General features: G+C 38.4%; 1 protein-coding gene across 9 annotated transcripts in view; it reads left to right on the top strand.

Annotated features, from left to right (window-relative positions):
* The window catches only part of grid1a (glutamate receptor, ionotropic, delta 1a), a 326,902-nt gene that overhangs the window by 25,158 nt on the left and 284,734 nt on the right, over positions 1-17,010 (top strand). For 2 of the 9 annotated variants that reach the window (XM_077495436.1, XM_077495433.1), the window contains 2 exons: positions 8,910-9,076; positions 9,165-9,390. The exons of 4 other annotated variants lie outside the window; for them this stretch is intronic. In XM_077495436.1, the coding sequence (XP_077351562.1) occupies positions 9,369-9,390 (22 nt within the window). In that variant the 5' untranslated portion in view covers positions 8,910-9,076; positions 9,165-9,368. Of the gene's footprint in view, positions 1-2,207; positions 2,474-6,153; positions 6,260-8,909; positions 9,077-9,164; positions 9,391-17,010 lie in introns of those variants that run through there. 3 more of the 9 variants (XM_077495435.1, XM_077495434.1, XM_077495438.1) reach the window with 3 other exon arrangements.

Genomic DNA, 17,010 nt, shown 5'->3' with positions numbered 1-17,010 from the left:
CTAAACCTTTTATGCTTTTACTTCTTTATGTGCTTGCTGTAATAATAATTGCCCTGCGGGGACACAAATAAATTTGAACTTGATGAACTATGTGTTGTTGTTTTTTTTTCTCCTGTTGACCCTTTCTCCAGTTATTTACCCCAAAACTTTATTCGTACCACTTGTCTTCGACCACAAAATCTCTCTAGAGCTCTGTTTTAATAATTAAGTAGTCATTTGTTTCAATAAATAATTTTGAAGTGATGCATCTCAACTGTAGGCAATTCTAAGCATATTATACTGTATGTATCCTCCAATTAATTTCAAATTTTTTTTCCGAAAGATTCAGTTAAAAGATTTACATGGTTGTTGCAATGATGGGTTAGCATGCACGCCAGAGACTCAACTATTTGTAAACAAGCCATTAAAAAGCCAGTTTTCATTATATTGCCCTTAAAATAAAGCTGTGTGTATACATATTATTATACAAACATAACATTTACATAATGAAGACCATTTTTTTTCTGGATTGTGTAAACACTTATGTCCCCACAATGTGGGGAAACGTATGCTTGTGCACACGCACACGCCACTCGAGTATGCAATTCCACACAAGGGCGCTCCCCATATAAGTCAAGGTAAATCTCATTTATTGTGCCGCACTCGCTTTCACACATTCCAGCCCGTTTGGGAAATCTAAATGACATATACATATAATCAAATCCTTTCGGCACTTACACGGTTTAGCAGGCGGGGGTCGTTACGCGCCAGATATGCAGATAAAAAAACTGATGTACGTGCACGGTATGTTGCGAGAGAGGTAATCATGATCTGCCGTCCCGGTGTTTGACTCAATATCTCCAATACAGCTCTTGACTAAAATGGTACAAAAGGTTGACATGACATGATTGAAGGTGTCTTTATATGATCTCAACGATACGTATCACGATACAGGGGCCACGATACGATACGTATCGCGATACATACAGTATGTATCCCACACGAGACACGTGACATGTTAAGTTTATAAGTAAATAAATGTTGATATTCTTCATCTGCTTTCATTTTTCTTAGCAAGACACATTGTCCAATCACTGGTGAGCTATTTTTCGCATTAATTGAAGGCAATTAACTTCAAAGACGCTGCTGGGTTTGATTTTTTTAGGTACAATGCAAGCTGCAAAGGCAAACGTTGACTGCCTATTTAAAGTTAACGAGCAATATCGATTCTGACGCCTGCGTATCGATATGTGTATTGTAATGAGGCCCGCAACGATATATTGCCGTATCGATTTTTTTCGAGCACGCTCCTAATCTCAACCCACACATGCGTGTCAAAGGTGTTTACACGTGTTTATAGAAAAGGAACTTCATCATGTGGATCTTGAAAAAATATTCAGTGGAGAAATACACTTGATGCACGTTGTCATTATTTTTAATCATGATAATTGGAGTAATTGGAGTAATTTGGGTTTTGTCATCACGTTGAATAGACGAGACTGGCCCCAGGAACACAATGGGCCGACGTGTTATTACGTGCCATTGTTTAAATGCGGTCCAAATCAAAATGGTGAAGCGAAGCAGCCTTAGTGGGAGAAAAAAATTAAATAAAAATACATAATTTGTAAGTTTTCATAAATGTCAAAATAATTCCCGTTTCTCAGAAATGTACAGTTCTTAAAATGATTTAATTAAATATGGTTGCTGTGGCGAGAAGAAACAGATAACCTTTAACTGCCATTTCCTCTTTTTGTTTGCCTTCATAAGTGGTTTGCAGTCTGCGTCTTCAAGGAATTTTCTGCTGGCCTAAACGCTATGAATAAAACCCCACTGACTTACATTCACATTTTAAATAAAATTGTATGAATTTATTCCCAACAGCCTGTTATATTAATTTCGTTTTTTTTATTTTTTATTTTTTTTAATAAACACACTTGGGAAGTTTTATTATTTATTTTATAAATTTATATTATTTATATTATTATTTCTTATATAAAACCAAAACTGACATTCTTCCAAATTCTAAAAGTTATATTCTTTTCGTGGTGTGTCACTCTCATATGTAGGCGACGTAAGTATTTTTGTCCAATCGGATTTCAGCTTCTGTGTGTTGGCCCGTGACAGCAATTTTCTGTCCTCTGATTGGTCAATCAGAGCGAACTAGTTTTGTTATGTTCAGCCAATCATATTGCAGAAGGGGCGTGTGCTTCGGAGTACTCCGTGGCGTTCAAAATTACTCGCAGGTGTCGAAGGACGTTTGTCCGCTATGATATAAAAATTCATTTTCAAGGTGGACTTTTCAAGAAAAAGTGGACATTTTGAGGATAAGTCGGCCAACATGGTTGCTTGCTGGTTTGTTTTAACCCGGAAAAGGATTTATTTAGCACTTCCAGAGCAGTTAACAACAAGCTAGCTCTGACTAAATCAACACAATTAACTAGCCTTGAGGAGCTAAAGAGGATGGATTTATGCCAATAAATAATAAGCATCTCTGGTGAGTAGAATGTATTTCATCTAAGGTTTTTATGTTTTAGTCATGTTAATAGATACATATTGATTGTGAGCTATGTGGTGTTTATTGCTTATTATTGTTGTTTTCAATATGTGACAAGAATCCTGCTTGACGCTTGATACCATGATTTCACTGTATTTATTGTTCTGTGGCGTAAATTATGCCAATTAGCATCTATTGGTCAAGATATATCCAGCAAACTCCAGTATATTGGCTGTTTGCATTCACATTTTGCCTATACGTGGATGCGTTTTGAGAACTGAGCCATTATTTGCTGAAAAACTAGTATTTGTTGTTTGGTGCCTTGGGCAAAGCTTCGTTTTGACAAAAGTAGTGATTTGCTGCCATCGTATGGCATATATAGGCAATTACAGAATGGTCTAGGGCTAGGTGATTTATTTAATCGCTAATTACACAAAGACATTCTTATTAAAATTAGGCAATTAAGTATCTGACAAGTGAGACACAAATGTTTTGGGGATTATTCTTGAAAAAAAAAAAGACAACATTAATGTAGCCCACTATTTTATTTTATTTTTTGTTGCTATTCATTTTTTTTCAGTCACACTGTGTAATTCAGAATTTTTATTTATTTATTTATTCATTTATTTATTTATTTTTAAACCAAATATAGTTCAAAGGTCAGTTTTGTAATGCATGACCAAACCCTAACATCCAGGGAAACAAGCTAGTGGACATTATTTCATAATTATTTATTTTTTCTTTTTTTTTTTTTTTCTAATGAAGGTGTAAAATTGAGTCACATCAGAAATCACTGGGCGGTTGGTTAATTAACTTTGGAGAGAGGATTTAGGTCCCTGTGCCATTATAATTTCAATAAACTAAATTAAACACTTTAAAATTACGATTGTGACCAACAAGAAACGATGTAACAAATCAATTATCCGCTTGAGATTCATATCCGCTGCACGATGATTTGTAATAATGAGAACATTAGATCTGTTGTTGTTGTTTCTGGTGACCTTGGATCACCTACGGATGGACCAGCTCGGGCGCACAAGTGTTATTGTTAGAGCTGGCAATGGTGCTGAAATTGTCTGGTTTCGAGTGGAGTACATGACATGAACTGCCGGGTGAACCCAAGAGAAGAAAAACAAGTGCTTCTTTAAAAGAGGGAATGAGTGATGTAAAGTGAGATCTGGATTGAGTAGATCTGCCAAAAGCGATATCGGGATGAGATTGTTGTCTGCGCTCACCGTTTCATCAACCTCTCAACGCCAACTGACCCACTTTTGTAGTCTAACCGCCGTCGCTTTGTGTCCCTTTTGTTACGGTTTTTGATGGCGAGATGCGCAGGCGAACGTGTCAGATGGGATGTGAAGCAAGAGTGCAGCGCGAGACCGAAAAAAAAAGAAAAGAAAAGTTTCTAGCCATTAAACAAGCCCCTGGGGTTTTGTTGTTGCATCAGAGGACGACAGACGGACAAACGCTATCGTCAGATCGCGAGGCAAAAAGGCCAAATTGTGACACAGACGACGCGCCGCTTGTCGGTTTTGTCAGATCTGACGATACTTTTGACGCCCGACTTAATGGCCCGATCAGCTGCGAAAGATCAAGATCAAGATCAATAGTGGTCATGTTTAAGCCGTCTTGCCGGTTTTGTATACAAATCAGAGCTTTGAAAGAAACATGCTCTGAGCTGAGCAAGCGCTTCGAAACACGCCGTCTCGCCGCATTATGGAAATTTGTCGGATCAACGCGATCGTGTCAGGCGCTATGCATTCCCCTCACTGCAACCTTATTACCCGTGTTTGTTCAACTGCGGTGTCAATCAGGGAAATCGAATGCAAATGGCAAAATAGATTTTTTGGAAGTCAAGCGTCTTTGAGTTTGCAAAAGACCAATTTAGGAGCGTCCGAGGCCAAACAATCTTATTTTGGATCAGCACAAATTCTTGCGTATCCCGAAATATTTGGCATGGAGAGTATGCATTGACGCTAGGGGTGTGAATTGCCTAGTACCTGACGATTCGATCCATATCACGATTCATAGGTCACGATTCGATTCGATTAATCCCGATATGAATTTACAAGTCGATTGTTACGATTTTTTTTAAATTTTTTTATTTTTACTCAAATTTAGAAAATACCATTCAGTAAACCTGTACATGTATACTGTAAGATTTGTATGAAAATGTATTATTTATTGATCTGAAACTTCAGTCTTAGAACTGTGAGCCACTGTATTTAACAAACAGGTTGTAACCTTAAAAAAAATCTGTTAAAAAATCAATTCGGCTGCCTACTGAATCGATTCAAGAATTGCGTGCTTTAGTATGGCGATATATTGCCGAATCCATTTTTTTTTTTAAACACCCCTAATTGACACTAAGCAGTGTTCGATTGAACTTCAAATTTTGATCTTGGCTTAGGACGTCTGCCTCAAACTCAAGAGGTACTGGGTTCAAATCCCAGCTCAGGGCTTCCCACGTTCCAAATTTAAAGCATGCATGTCAGGTTCATTGAAGACTAAATTGTACGTATAACGATTCGATTGGCTGCCTAGTGTCTACCAAATCATGGTCTTCACTGTTTGCGTTCCCGCTACATCCGAACGAGTTTGAGTGAAAACAGGCACTAAATGTATTCGTTAAAAAGTGTGTTTTAGTTATTTTTGTGTGTTTATAAATTGTGTTCTAGGTATGAAACAATAGAAAAGTTTATGGTCTTTCTATTGTGGATATTCACCTTTTTCGCGGGTGCGTCTAGAGGATACAATATCCCCTCCACGATAAACTGGAGTTGACTGGTCTCGATCGATATCAATACCAGCGGCGGTATCGATATTTAAATCCTAAGATCCTTCCACCACTAACAGACTGGAGGCACCAGCTATCTTGTGTTCTCTGAGGGGATGCTCACCGATCCCACCCCGTGTTAAGTTCACTTTGTATTAATCTTGTAACTAACACACATACTGAATTACCGGCAATTTGCATCGCAGCTAATCGAACGTTTTGTCTACATCAACTGAGCGAACCACTCTGGAACGATGCACTGTAACTGCTGACAGTCCCTCTTTGCAATGAAGGACACTGGCCCCGCCTACTCCCTTAGTTATAAAAGTAATAAATATCGTCTAAGCAGATATATTACAAGAGGAGAAGTAGTTCGGCAACTCCGGCCCGGGCCACGGGGGAGGCATCGTCCTGGCCCGGTTCTCGCTCGAGGCTCCACGTTTAAAGTGTCGGAGGAGGGGAAAAACGTATGCGTAGTGTGGCAGCAGTCATTGGTCTGCACCTCCTTTGCCCGTGGCGGTGCACATCCGTCACCGACGGATGCTACGCGGCCTCTGCGATAATAATGGCGCTTGTATTATAAAAAAAAAAAAAAGCTTGATTCCCTTGCTTTGTTTTTTTGTTTTTTGCATGAATTATCTTACAACTGAGCCTCACAGGATGCAAAGAATTGATTTAGTGTGTGACCATTTATCATGTTTATTGCATCATGTTCAGTCACTACCACCTGAGTATTACGGTGCTAAGCAATGGGGTCCTCATGGCAAGGAAGGAAATTTGGTAGCTTAGTGGAAAGTGCTGGCTCGGTTGAATAGTGATTACACTCTTTTTTGGTACATCGCTGTGATTGAAGACTCTTTGACTCATCTCATTTCAGCTCATCCAATAGGAGAAATGGTGGCGGAGTGAGATTTAGCCAAAGTGAAAACAGCATGGAGAAAATGTACGCATCCGTAATGATATGGTGTCTGGAAATCTGGGACACAAGACAATCGAGGACGATCTCTTTGGTGAAAGCATTTTTTTTTTTTACCAATGAAACGTTTATTTTTAAAGGCTGTCAAACTGGTCCCTGTTCAGACCGACGTACACGCCAAAGCGGTCTTCATGGACCCGTAGCTCGCGGTCTAGCCTAAAGTCCTCCAGATCAGTCCAATTGGATGGACTTGTACCCTTCTTTTAGCTGCTGCTTGTACCTTTCTCCTTATTATAAGCAAAGCCAGATCTTTACAGTGTGCAACACACCAGGCTGTTTCCTGTCCCGTTGCTTAGCAACCATTGCCAAATATGGGCAAACTTGGCCGTTGTCCTGTGATGCATATCGTGTTAATAGCGTATCTGCACCTTCACAATTACTTTTCAAGGCAAAAGTTCTGAACTGTAGCATCCATACCTGTGTTGCCTGGTAGCTAAGCTACCAAGAATTCGTCTTATGATGTTCCTCTTCAGACAGCAGGCTTTGTTAATGAACAGTGACTCAATGCATTTGATCAAATTCGTAACTATCAACAAAAAAAAATCGATGATTATTTACGTCCCCATGTATTGCGTTCACATCACTCTATTGCCGTCTATGTAAATGCACTGCGGCATCTGTATAATGTGACCGCTTACATCCTCAGCACATTGTGTAAAGTGACGCTTGCTTGATGTAAAATCAATAGCCTTTGATATTTAATGTACTCCGGCCAGCCAGCAGAACGCAAGCGAGCGCTCCCTTATAAGTTTGTTTTATATTTAAGAAAAAAAAAGACCCGTCAATGACATAATGACCTTTTTTGCCTTGCGCAATGCATAAGAATGTGCTGTCTCGCTGCGGTGGGTTTCACTGGAAGCTACACATCACGCGGGGCACAAAATCAATAGGACATTAGTTTTTATTTTATCCAGCGGGCGTGCATCGGTGTAATAATGTAAAAGTTTTAAAAGCTGTTTTGAATTTACGAGGCATCCGCAGTCGCTCGCTTAACGTAATTTTTAACCGACTTTAATGGTCACCTGCGATGCTGGCAATGGGGCCCGAGACTTCTCATTTATGTCTCTGCACGCTACATATGAAGACATACACCTTTTTAGAGTGCAGCATGCGCATCCAGCACGCATAGAAATGAGCTCGAGTCTGTTTGTTGCCGCAATTAGCCCCAGTCTTCTTCCCGTCTCAACCCATGCGGCGGTAATGCGGCGTACTCGGTGTTCCGACGTCCCCTGCGGTGGTTACAGAGGAGAACTTGGTCATGACAATTCAAGCATTCAATGGACTTCCTTGAAGCTCCAAGGTCATGGAAACATTTTGTACCCATCGGTCAATAAATACCGCAGCTGACTGGTAATGGACGGAGAATCTCCTATGGGAAATGGAGCAAATATTTACCTGTATCATTAGTGCAGGATATATACAGCGGTTGGGATAATTGTTTAAACTGCTGTTGAATCTGAAAGTTTGCTCAGTGAAAGGACCAGGCTAAAGTTTTTATGATTGTTTATTGACTATATAATTAGACAGAATAATAATTAAATACAAAATAGCTTTTAAAAACACAATACTGTATAAACATCACTTTTTTTTTTCTTTTTTTTTTTCTTCCCCGAGAGCTCAGAATTGTTCATTCGGTAGTCTTACCGATTCAACGTCTTATCATCATTGCTCATTTTTTTTATTTATTTTATTTTATTTTTTACGTGTGTGCGTGCAAATACGTGTAACTTTATACTCATTAATTCCCCTAAAACCTCATAAAAATCCCATGACCCTTCACCACAACCAGATCCTTCAGAGTCTCGCCGGGGTCGTGAGGTTCAAACGGTCAGGAGACCAGAGAAAAGGTCGGAAAAGATAAAAAGAAAAGAAAGATAAATCAAAGTGAAATCCAGCACCGACCAAACACTTCCTGCCTTCCCCGTGGTTACAAAATCAAAGTCTTACGCCAACCCCAGAAGCCTCTAAATTCCAACAAATTAAAGAGATCCCAAGAGACCAGAGGAAAAACTAAAGAGAGGAAGGAGGGAAGGATCGATGAGGCAGAGTGAGATCCACAGAAACCAGTACATCCAGTCCATCAAAGTGAACCTCCGAACTTTCAACCACGACGTAACTTTCGGCGTGACTCGACTGCCTTCAAATCCGGCCTTTGTTTCCATGCTCCTGATCGAAGGCTTCCATTACTCCGCTCTTCTTCTACACCGCCTCATTCATGAACGTCACTAGAACGGCAGTCCGTTCAGTTCGTTTCTGCTCCCAACGGCCACGTGCTATCAAAATAACCAAAGGCTTGTCCAAATTCGCCTTCTAAGGCTTTGAAGGACTCATCCTGTGAATGGTCCTTTTGGAGGACCAGCCTATGAATCTGGACACAGCTAACAATCAGAAAATTAGCGACTGAATCTCTGTTGAGAACATCCTGTTGGTACTCGACAGATACTCTGGTTTCTATTCCAAGAAACATTCAGCTCTCCGAGTGAACGCGCTATAGAAATTGGATTTTTCTTTTGAGTGAAATAAATACTTGATCCCGTGTGACTCCTACATATTGAATGGTGCCCAGGTAGCACACAGCTGTGCGCAATCAACCGTTGACCAATGTCCTGATAGCAACTCATGTGTATAAAGCGCACCTGTTGTAGGAATCCACTTCTTACCTTCCAATCTGTTTAACACCACAGGCAAGAAATTAGAGCCATCAACAAATGTCGGGGGCAACAATGTAACCTGCGCAGTCAAGGGTTACAAAAGCAAACCAGCAGCAAAAAGGTTTGGTGACAAGCTGACAACTATTAACTGAAGTGGAACACAAAACAAAAGGACCCTCAATTTCCCTGTCATGGAAAAGGTAAGGGAGCAGCTTCATGACGGGTACTTGTTAACAATTTGAAGGCAACTCACCAAGAAAACGGTTTGTAACACACTGCAACAATTAGTCTTGCAGAACCCAAGAAAGCACATGCACTGGATCACGTTGCCTTCACCACTGAACAGCTGCATGATGGAGAGATGACCCCAGAGAAGGAAACCCAAATTGAGTTTGTGGCATCTAATCAACCTGCTGTGTCTGGAGGATGGGAAAAAAAAAAAAAAAAAAGTGACGGCCTCAAAGATCATCTTCAAAAGATCTTGCCTTGTGAATGAAGACTGATCTTGAGAAAGGTAAGAGAGCAACGGCAAAGAACACGGAAAGAACTTGTGAATGGTCTGAAGGCCATTTGGACCTCAATCACCAAGAAACCAATCAATACCCTTAAGTGCCCACTGCTTTAAGTTCACCTAACGTTGGCCAGTGAACAGCTACACGACTCATAGAATTCATGGGAGCTGTGTTTTTAACACGAAAAAATCTGAGTCTGACCCAAAAAACACCATTCTTAGAATCGAGCAGAGGTATGCATCGTCGATGACTGGAATTGACGATTGGTGGAATTGCCCACCTTTTGGCCTGTGCTTCAGCACTTTCAGCGAATTGAGAAGGACCGTGTGTACTCACAGAAGTAATCCTGCTTCACTTGGTCTGTGCATTTTTTTTCAAGGCTTCGCACAATCAAGCCGTTCGCTGAAAGTGCTGAAGCACACGCCAAAAGGTGGGCACTTCCATCAATCATCAATTCCAGTCAATGACGATGCCCAACTCTGCAGTCAAGGTAACAGTCAAGCCTGTTAGGTGGATTACATGTCTCAAAGACCTCAATCAACAAAAAAATACATGTGGAGGGAGTCGGTGTTTGGCATTTCCAATGGGCAACCAAGGATTTGATAGATTCAGTTTGTTTAAAAATAAATAAATCAAGAAATTCCCTGAGCAGTGTGCAAACCTGGGGCCCACTATTCGGCACTGATTTGTGTTTTGCTTGGGGACCAAATGTCCTTTTTATAACTTTCATTTGGTCTTTTTTTACGTATTTTTGACCGATTCTGTTTTACCATGAGCCATAACTGTAAAATTCTAAACGGTTCATCTATTTTTAATAACCTTCATCAGGGGATCAAATCATTACTTAACCCACTGTAGTTTGCAAACATAACGACTTAGTCTAATAATTTGTTTCAAAAGCCAGTTATGAAGCAGGCTATTAAAAGGGAGTTTGCGGCGCTACTTCGCTAATCCCCCGCCCTCGAGTCTCTTGATTAGTGAGGAACACCCCGCGTCGGCGAGCATGAGCATGAGTCTCAAACATGCAATTATGAAATTGTGTCGTTGTGACAAATTGTCATGGAGAACAAGACCCACTTCAACAAAATGGCAGCGCTAGCAATACTAAGCTAGCAACGATGTTAGCCACGACCACTAACCCTTTGTTCCATGACTTATTTGTTCTGGATGATAACACTAAATTTATTTTAGAGTTTACAACCAATTGTAGTCTATGTAAATTTTACGACGAATGTTTTAGTTCATTTGGGAAGCACTAATGACATCACTATCTTCTTAACTCTAACTTTTTTTTTTTTTTTTTTTTGCCGGTCGGTCGGAAAGATGTACATCTTCAATAAGCATGTCGCTGATCTTTTAATTTCATTTTCCCGGACAGACAAAATGGTTTCATAAAACAGTCAGAGACCCGCAATGCAACATGTATCAATAATTTAGTACATAAAGTGCTCATTAGTTTTGAGATAACCAGGGACTGCGAGAACATTGAGAGCTTAAAACGGCAACAAACAAAACGTCCTTGTTATTTGACTGTATCTCCCGCGTGCTTGCTATTAAATTGTCTTGTCGAGGCTTACAAAAAAATACTTCATCATCATCAAGTTGTTTCTCAAAGTGGGAGCAAAAACAATCTCTCTCCCTGTAGAGTCTTGACTGACAGCGCCCGCCTGTTCTCGCTACTTAAGACAAACAAAGCCAAAAAATCATTTTCATCACTTTTGCGCATGAGCCCAAACACATTTGAGCAAATTTGTAATGTCGAACGGCGCGTTGCTCTGAGACCGTTTTATAATTATCAGCCTATTTCAACACCCTCGGTTTGAGATGATGGCGTTACGTAAAGGTTGCTGATCATAATGACGCCGTGCCGGCTTGTTCTCGGGACGACGGCGTGCGTTTCTGTTGTTGCTATGACAATATGATTGACCAATTTTAGAAAACTTGGGTGCATGTACAGTACACGGCTCCGCAAATGAGGACTGCCTCTACTTTTAGTGCACTTACATTATTCGAGTAATAACTTTTCTTGGCTTTGTTTTGATGGTCCGATGCAAGTTTCTGTCATATTTGTAAATATTAATGGAATTTTGAGTCATTTCTATTACGAACATTTATTTTTAACTCATGTAAAGGTACCTGTGCACTACTAAACGCCATCTAATTTGCAAGACATGCAGTAATCTCCCTATTAGTACTGTCACGATCGAATATCTTTAGAATTGATTTATCTCTCCATTATTTTAATAGACTAATAAAATTCATTTTAAATTTGCATTAAAGTGTATTACAAAAGCATTTTTTTATTTGATCACTGTTTATTAACCAGTGATTGGTGGTTATTTCGTATTTGTATAGAGCCAGGCGGTGCAGTGACAAATTATCAAGTGGTATTACAGTTTTGGAATTTTAATTTTAGTAAATTTTTATTTCATTTTGAGTTTTGTTTTTTAAATGTAGTTAGTTTTAATTAGTTTTCAGGGTGTTTCTTTTAGTTTATTTAATGAATGCTTAGTTTTTAGTTTAGTTTTAGTTAGTTTCAGTATTAGTTTTAGTTTAAAAAAATGTGTATTACTTGTGCGCAATATAGTAAAAAAACAACAACAAAAAACACCAAGGGAATGATGTCATCTGAAGGTGCTAGATGACGTCACTTCTGTGTGACACACTTTCAAACCTCCTTAGTCCGGTTAATGCCAAAATACATGACTAGAATATTGTGATAAAGTTCTTTATTTTCTGTAATACAATTAAAAAAAAAACAATGTCATACATTCTGGATTCATCACAAAATAACTGAAATATTACAAGCCTTTTATTATTGCTGATTATGGCTTATAGCTTGAGAAAACTCAAGTATCCTATCTCAAAATATTAGAATATTTCTTCAGAAATTAATGAAATTGTTTTTTAAATTTTTGTTTGTTTTTTCGTTAGTTTTAGTTAACTAAAATAACCTTGGTGTGCTGATGAATTACTTCACGGCGTCATGTCTTTATTGTTTCATAGTTGTTTTTGAACTAAATTGATGTTCTCTCCCACCATTACGTCTTTTTTTTTTTTTTTTTTTTTCCCACTTGTGAATGATGAAACAATGTGAGTGAAATATGAATGAATGTACAGGATGACAGGTCATTAGCACATGCAGAAGAAATAGGCCGTCAAATGCTTTGATGGATCAATTGCCAAATTACCTGTTTCCAACATGAGCTATTCGTAACGTTCGAAAGCATTTGCAGTGCTGGAGACTGCATTCCGCCACCTGTAAGCTTGTGGCAGCATGATGTGAAATATTTTTTGTTCCAGAATGGCTACCCGACGTCATATTAAAGCTATTTGAAATGATGTGAAAAGAAAAGACGTCCTCGGGCTTTTCTTTTTCTTAGACTTCAACGTTAATCTTCTTGTCAAATAATGAGCTTAAATGTATGCAGACCCTTTTTGTATGTTCATGTCGAAGGTCTGTCCAACATTTTTCCGCAGAAAAATCCAAGAATTCAAGGACTCACTTTTAGCTAAAGATATGTTCATGAGTGAAATATTTAAAAGAAAAACAACATGAATGTGAACTTTCTGTCATGGGTGACAAATATTTTCGGGTTTCGTGTATTTTCCCATTGCTGATAAGAAAGAAGCAGAAACCCTGTTGAAAGCTAATTCGGCATACGCTATGAGGATCTAAATAATTAAATGTTAAACTGACTCAAGTAGGCTGCATATTGCTGCTACGGAAGCGCCGGTAAATATTTTGGAGTTTGGGCAAGGCTGTTGCTGTTTTTATTTTTATGCTTGTTTGAGATAAATAACAGTACATACAGTACAGTCATGAAAAATGCACTGAGCAGTAGCTGAATCTCCAGCTTGCGATTTGCCTAATAATGAAATATTTAAAGAATAAAAAAAAAAACCCCGCATCTACTTTTCTGACAAAGGTGACAAGTGGTGTGGATATTTTCGGTTTTCGGTGCGGCCAACCCTGCCAATGATATAAAAAGGCACTATAAGCAAGCAGCTGAAGCTTATTTAAACCAATCCATCGTGGGCCAGGATGTGCCAAACATTGAATTTGAAACATTTAGAGGTCAAGAAAGCCTTAGTCTGAAATTTTGGCCCTGGATCACACTAGATGCGCCCCTGCTGATGATAAGATCAATAATGTCAGGATGTACCAAATAGCAAAATCTGCAAAGGTTGAGCCGAGGCAGCTGGACTTTTTTTTTTTTTTTTTTTTTTTTTTTTTTTTTTTTTTTTTTTTTTTTTTTTTGTTGGAAATGTTTCACCCTAACTCCTTTTTATTAAATCTAAATTTTACCTGTGGCTACCGCTGACTCGTACCTGTTCAAAGGCTGCTTTTGAACCCTGAGCTGATCCAGAAACTCCAATGGAGATCATGATATGCTAAACACTTAAATATTAAAAGTCTTCAGACAGACTTCATCAAGCTTATTCAGTAGGAAAAAATGTTTGGATTTCGTGGTGGCCCGGTTGTCCTGGATCCCTCGAGAAGCGTCTGCTGATGATAAAGTTGCAGAAGTTCAAACACATTTGCACCGATGAAACATTTTAATTTGATTGCACCTTAACTCATTCACTCCAAGGACATTTTTGCAGTTTTACTGGATTTTGACAGATTTTGCAAGTCCCGTAGCATATTCTGTCCTATTGTTTTAAAAACACGGAACCTACCAGAAGAAAGATTAAAGTCTCTTCTTTCATCAGGAAAAAAAGTGTATTTCTAACTGTTTCGATTTTGCATCAATTAGCATTATAATATGGCTAAGTTTCATCATTATTCACACATTTGTTTAAAATAGTGAGGAAAAGAGCTTTTTGGTCTCTTATACTCTGCTGCCATCTGCTGGCCGTTTTTGTAATAACTACCATTGCTTCAAGCATTCTCTTCAGTTCAGAGGTTGCATCAAAGACAAAACGTATAATTACATCTTTGTGAGCATGGTGATATTTAAAATAGAACGTATTTATATGTTTTGGTGAGTAAATGAGTTAAATACTGTCTTTGCCTTTGAGAGATTACTTCTTCATACAGGGCATAATTTGTCCTTACATGCTTTTCCATTGCCAGAAATGATGTACTTTACAACCTGATGAGTTAGTCGGACCAACGACCCTGACCCTTTTTAAAAAAGTATTATAAAGCTACCAGAAACTTATCGTAATTAAACAGAGTGGATATTTTTTTTCTTTTTGGAAGGAGGATGCTAATGAATGAGATGACATGAACATTTAGCTCAAATGGATTCTTTTTAATGATGCAGCGGTGCGCCTTAAAAGCCAGACTGACTTCAAACAAACAGTAGCTTGAACTGAAGTGACCTTGTGTTTTTATTTTATTTTTTTCTTTATGACAAAGAATGGGCCAAAAAAAAACAACAACTCACCAATAAAATATGTTCAAATTCCGTCCCGGGCTTTGCTTAATTAGCAATCCAAAGAAAAAAAAAAGCTAACACAAAAACACTTAAAGCTCATGAAAAATCATTCCGATTCAAGACGTTTCATCATGCTGCCACTTTAATATCGGATCGATACCAAATCTTGCTGTATTGTGCCCTACTAATGGGTGCTGTCAGACATATTAATTTAACCGTTTAATTTTGGGGGCCTGCAGTTTGCGCTGCATCATAGTTAAACAAGCAAAAGAGTTTTATTTAAAGTTAAGGAGAATGTATTGCCTCTCTCTGATAACATCTCAAGACAAAAACAAACGGAAAAGTTGCATTAATGTTCTATCCTCATCTATCATCCCACAAGATAAATTTTTTTATTTTTATTTTATTTTATTTTTTTAACACAAGTTATTTCTGCCGTGACCCGTCTTGTTTTGTTGTCTAATTCTCTGCGGTCGGTAAATTATTTCACTCCTTATCGGTTTCTTCTAAGAAGCAGCATAGTGTCAGGTAGTATTACAAAAACAGATTCATCTCAAGTGGCTCAGTGTGTGTGTGTGTGTGTTTTTTTTTAAGACGGCAAAAAATTGCTTGCCCGCCAGTAGATAGCTAGATAAATAGATATAAGAAGGAGAAATCATTTGCTCGTTGATTAGTTAACTAGCTGATAGGTAAATAGCTTGATCGCTGGCCTGCTTACACTATAGATTTGATTGCTCAATATATAATACATAGTTGGACAAATGCCTCAATTCACAAAGCTCACTGATAGATGAATGGATGGATAAATAGAAACGTGGATAATAATCACCAATCAATTCCACAAAATGGGCAGAATTCACTTGTAGGTGTGTTAATATGCTCATCACAAAAAACACTTAAGATACTTTGTCAATCCCACAGGGAGAACTTAAAGAATAACAGTTTAAAGCCGTTGTTATACTGTACAAACGCTCCGTATTGAACCTCCAAGGCCAAGTGTTGCATTATTGATCCCTGCATGGAAAAATGAGTTTTAGCGCCGTCTGCTCGGGCAGGTTAGAGCTCATCCATGTCGAAATAACAACAGCAGCGGCAGCAGCGCGAAGAGATTCAGTTCTTTTGCTAAAGGCCAGAGAAGTTTTCACCTTTCACTTTCAAAAAGTAGGGGAAAAAATCCCCCAAAACGCACTGCGTTGTAAGTACAGCGAATCTCACGTTTATCGCGCAGCAAATCACCTTCAATAGGTGAAAAGCTGACTTTTTTTTTATTTTTATTTTTTTTTAATAGTTCTACCCCGTCCACATTTAAGCTTGATAAAACACTTTTGAAAGTATTTTCACTCTTGTGCTTAAAAAAAAAGAAAAAAAAAAAAGGGGCAACTAATCTTTATCGAATGGATGCTAGCTTAATGCTAACACAATGTGAAAACGCTATGTATTTTGGGATCATACTTTGGTGTATATTTGGTGTTTAACCTATCAATGCGGGCATTTACATAAAAACAACACAAGCAACGTAAACATCTTCTTGATTTAGTTATTAGACTTTCAAACGTGTGCTCCTGACACTGAAAAACAAACTTTATCTCAGGTAGAAACTAACAACTTACCAGTGTATATATAGCCGCTAATGTGCTAATGTTAGCAATTGATTCTTAAGCCTAAAGAGCTTGAATTGACTTTTTGGACTTCACCATGACTGACAACTTTTGAAATTCTTCAAGTGTGTGTGTCCTGGTGAAAATGTAAGTAGCTACTATTTTAACATTTTTTTTTTTACATTACAATTTTTTGACAGGATGCACAGAAAGTCTCAAGAACTCAAGGCTGAAATTTAACAGGAAGTCACTCATTTTAGTCAAACTCTAGTGTTTATACTTCTGACCAAGTCCTGCTAGGGAATTTCTCCTGAGTCTCAATCATAACCAGTTTTTTTTTGAAAAATCGCCGATGCCAAAGGGCCCAAGTACCATCCAAATTCAGCTGTAATTTACAAGTATTATATCCTTTAGAACCCAATTCCATAGGTTGGTCTTTATTTAATATACATTTGTGTGCACTGTACACTACGAGTACGTCCAACCGTTGGCAAAAAAAAAAAAAAAAAGCCGTGAAACTTTACTGCCCGCTCGCCCGCGGTGTCATCCATTGTTAATGCCTCCACTAAAAAGAGTGGCTCACTGTCATCTCTTAAACTTTATGAAGTATGAAAGTGCCAGTGTCGTTATTTAACAT

Source organism: Festucalex cinctus, chromosome 14, assembly GCF_051991245.1.
Source record: "Festucalex cinctus isolate MCC-2025b chromosome 14, RoL_Fcin_1.0, whole genome shotgun sequence".
NCBI classification, from domain to species: domain Eukaryota; kingdom Metazoa; phylum Chordata; class Actinopteri; order Syngnathiformes; family Syngnathidae; genus Festucalex; species Festucalex cinctus.
This window is presented reverse-complemented; position numbering and strand designations above follow the sequence as displayed.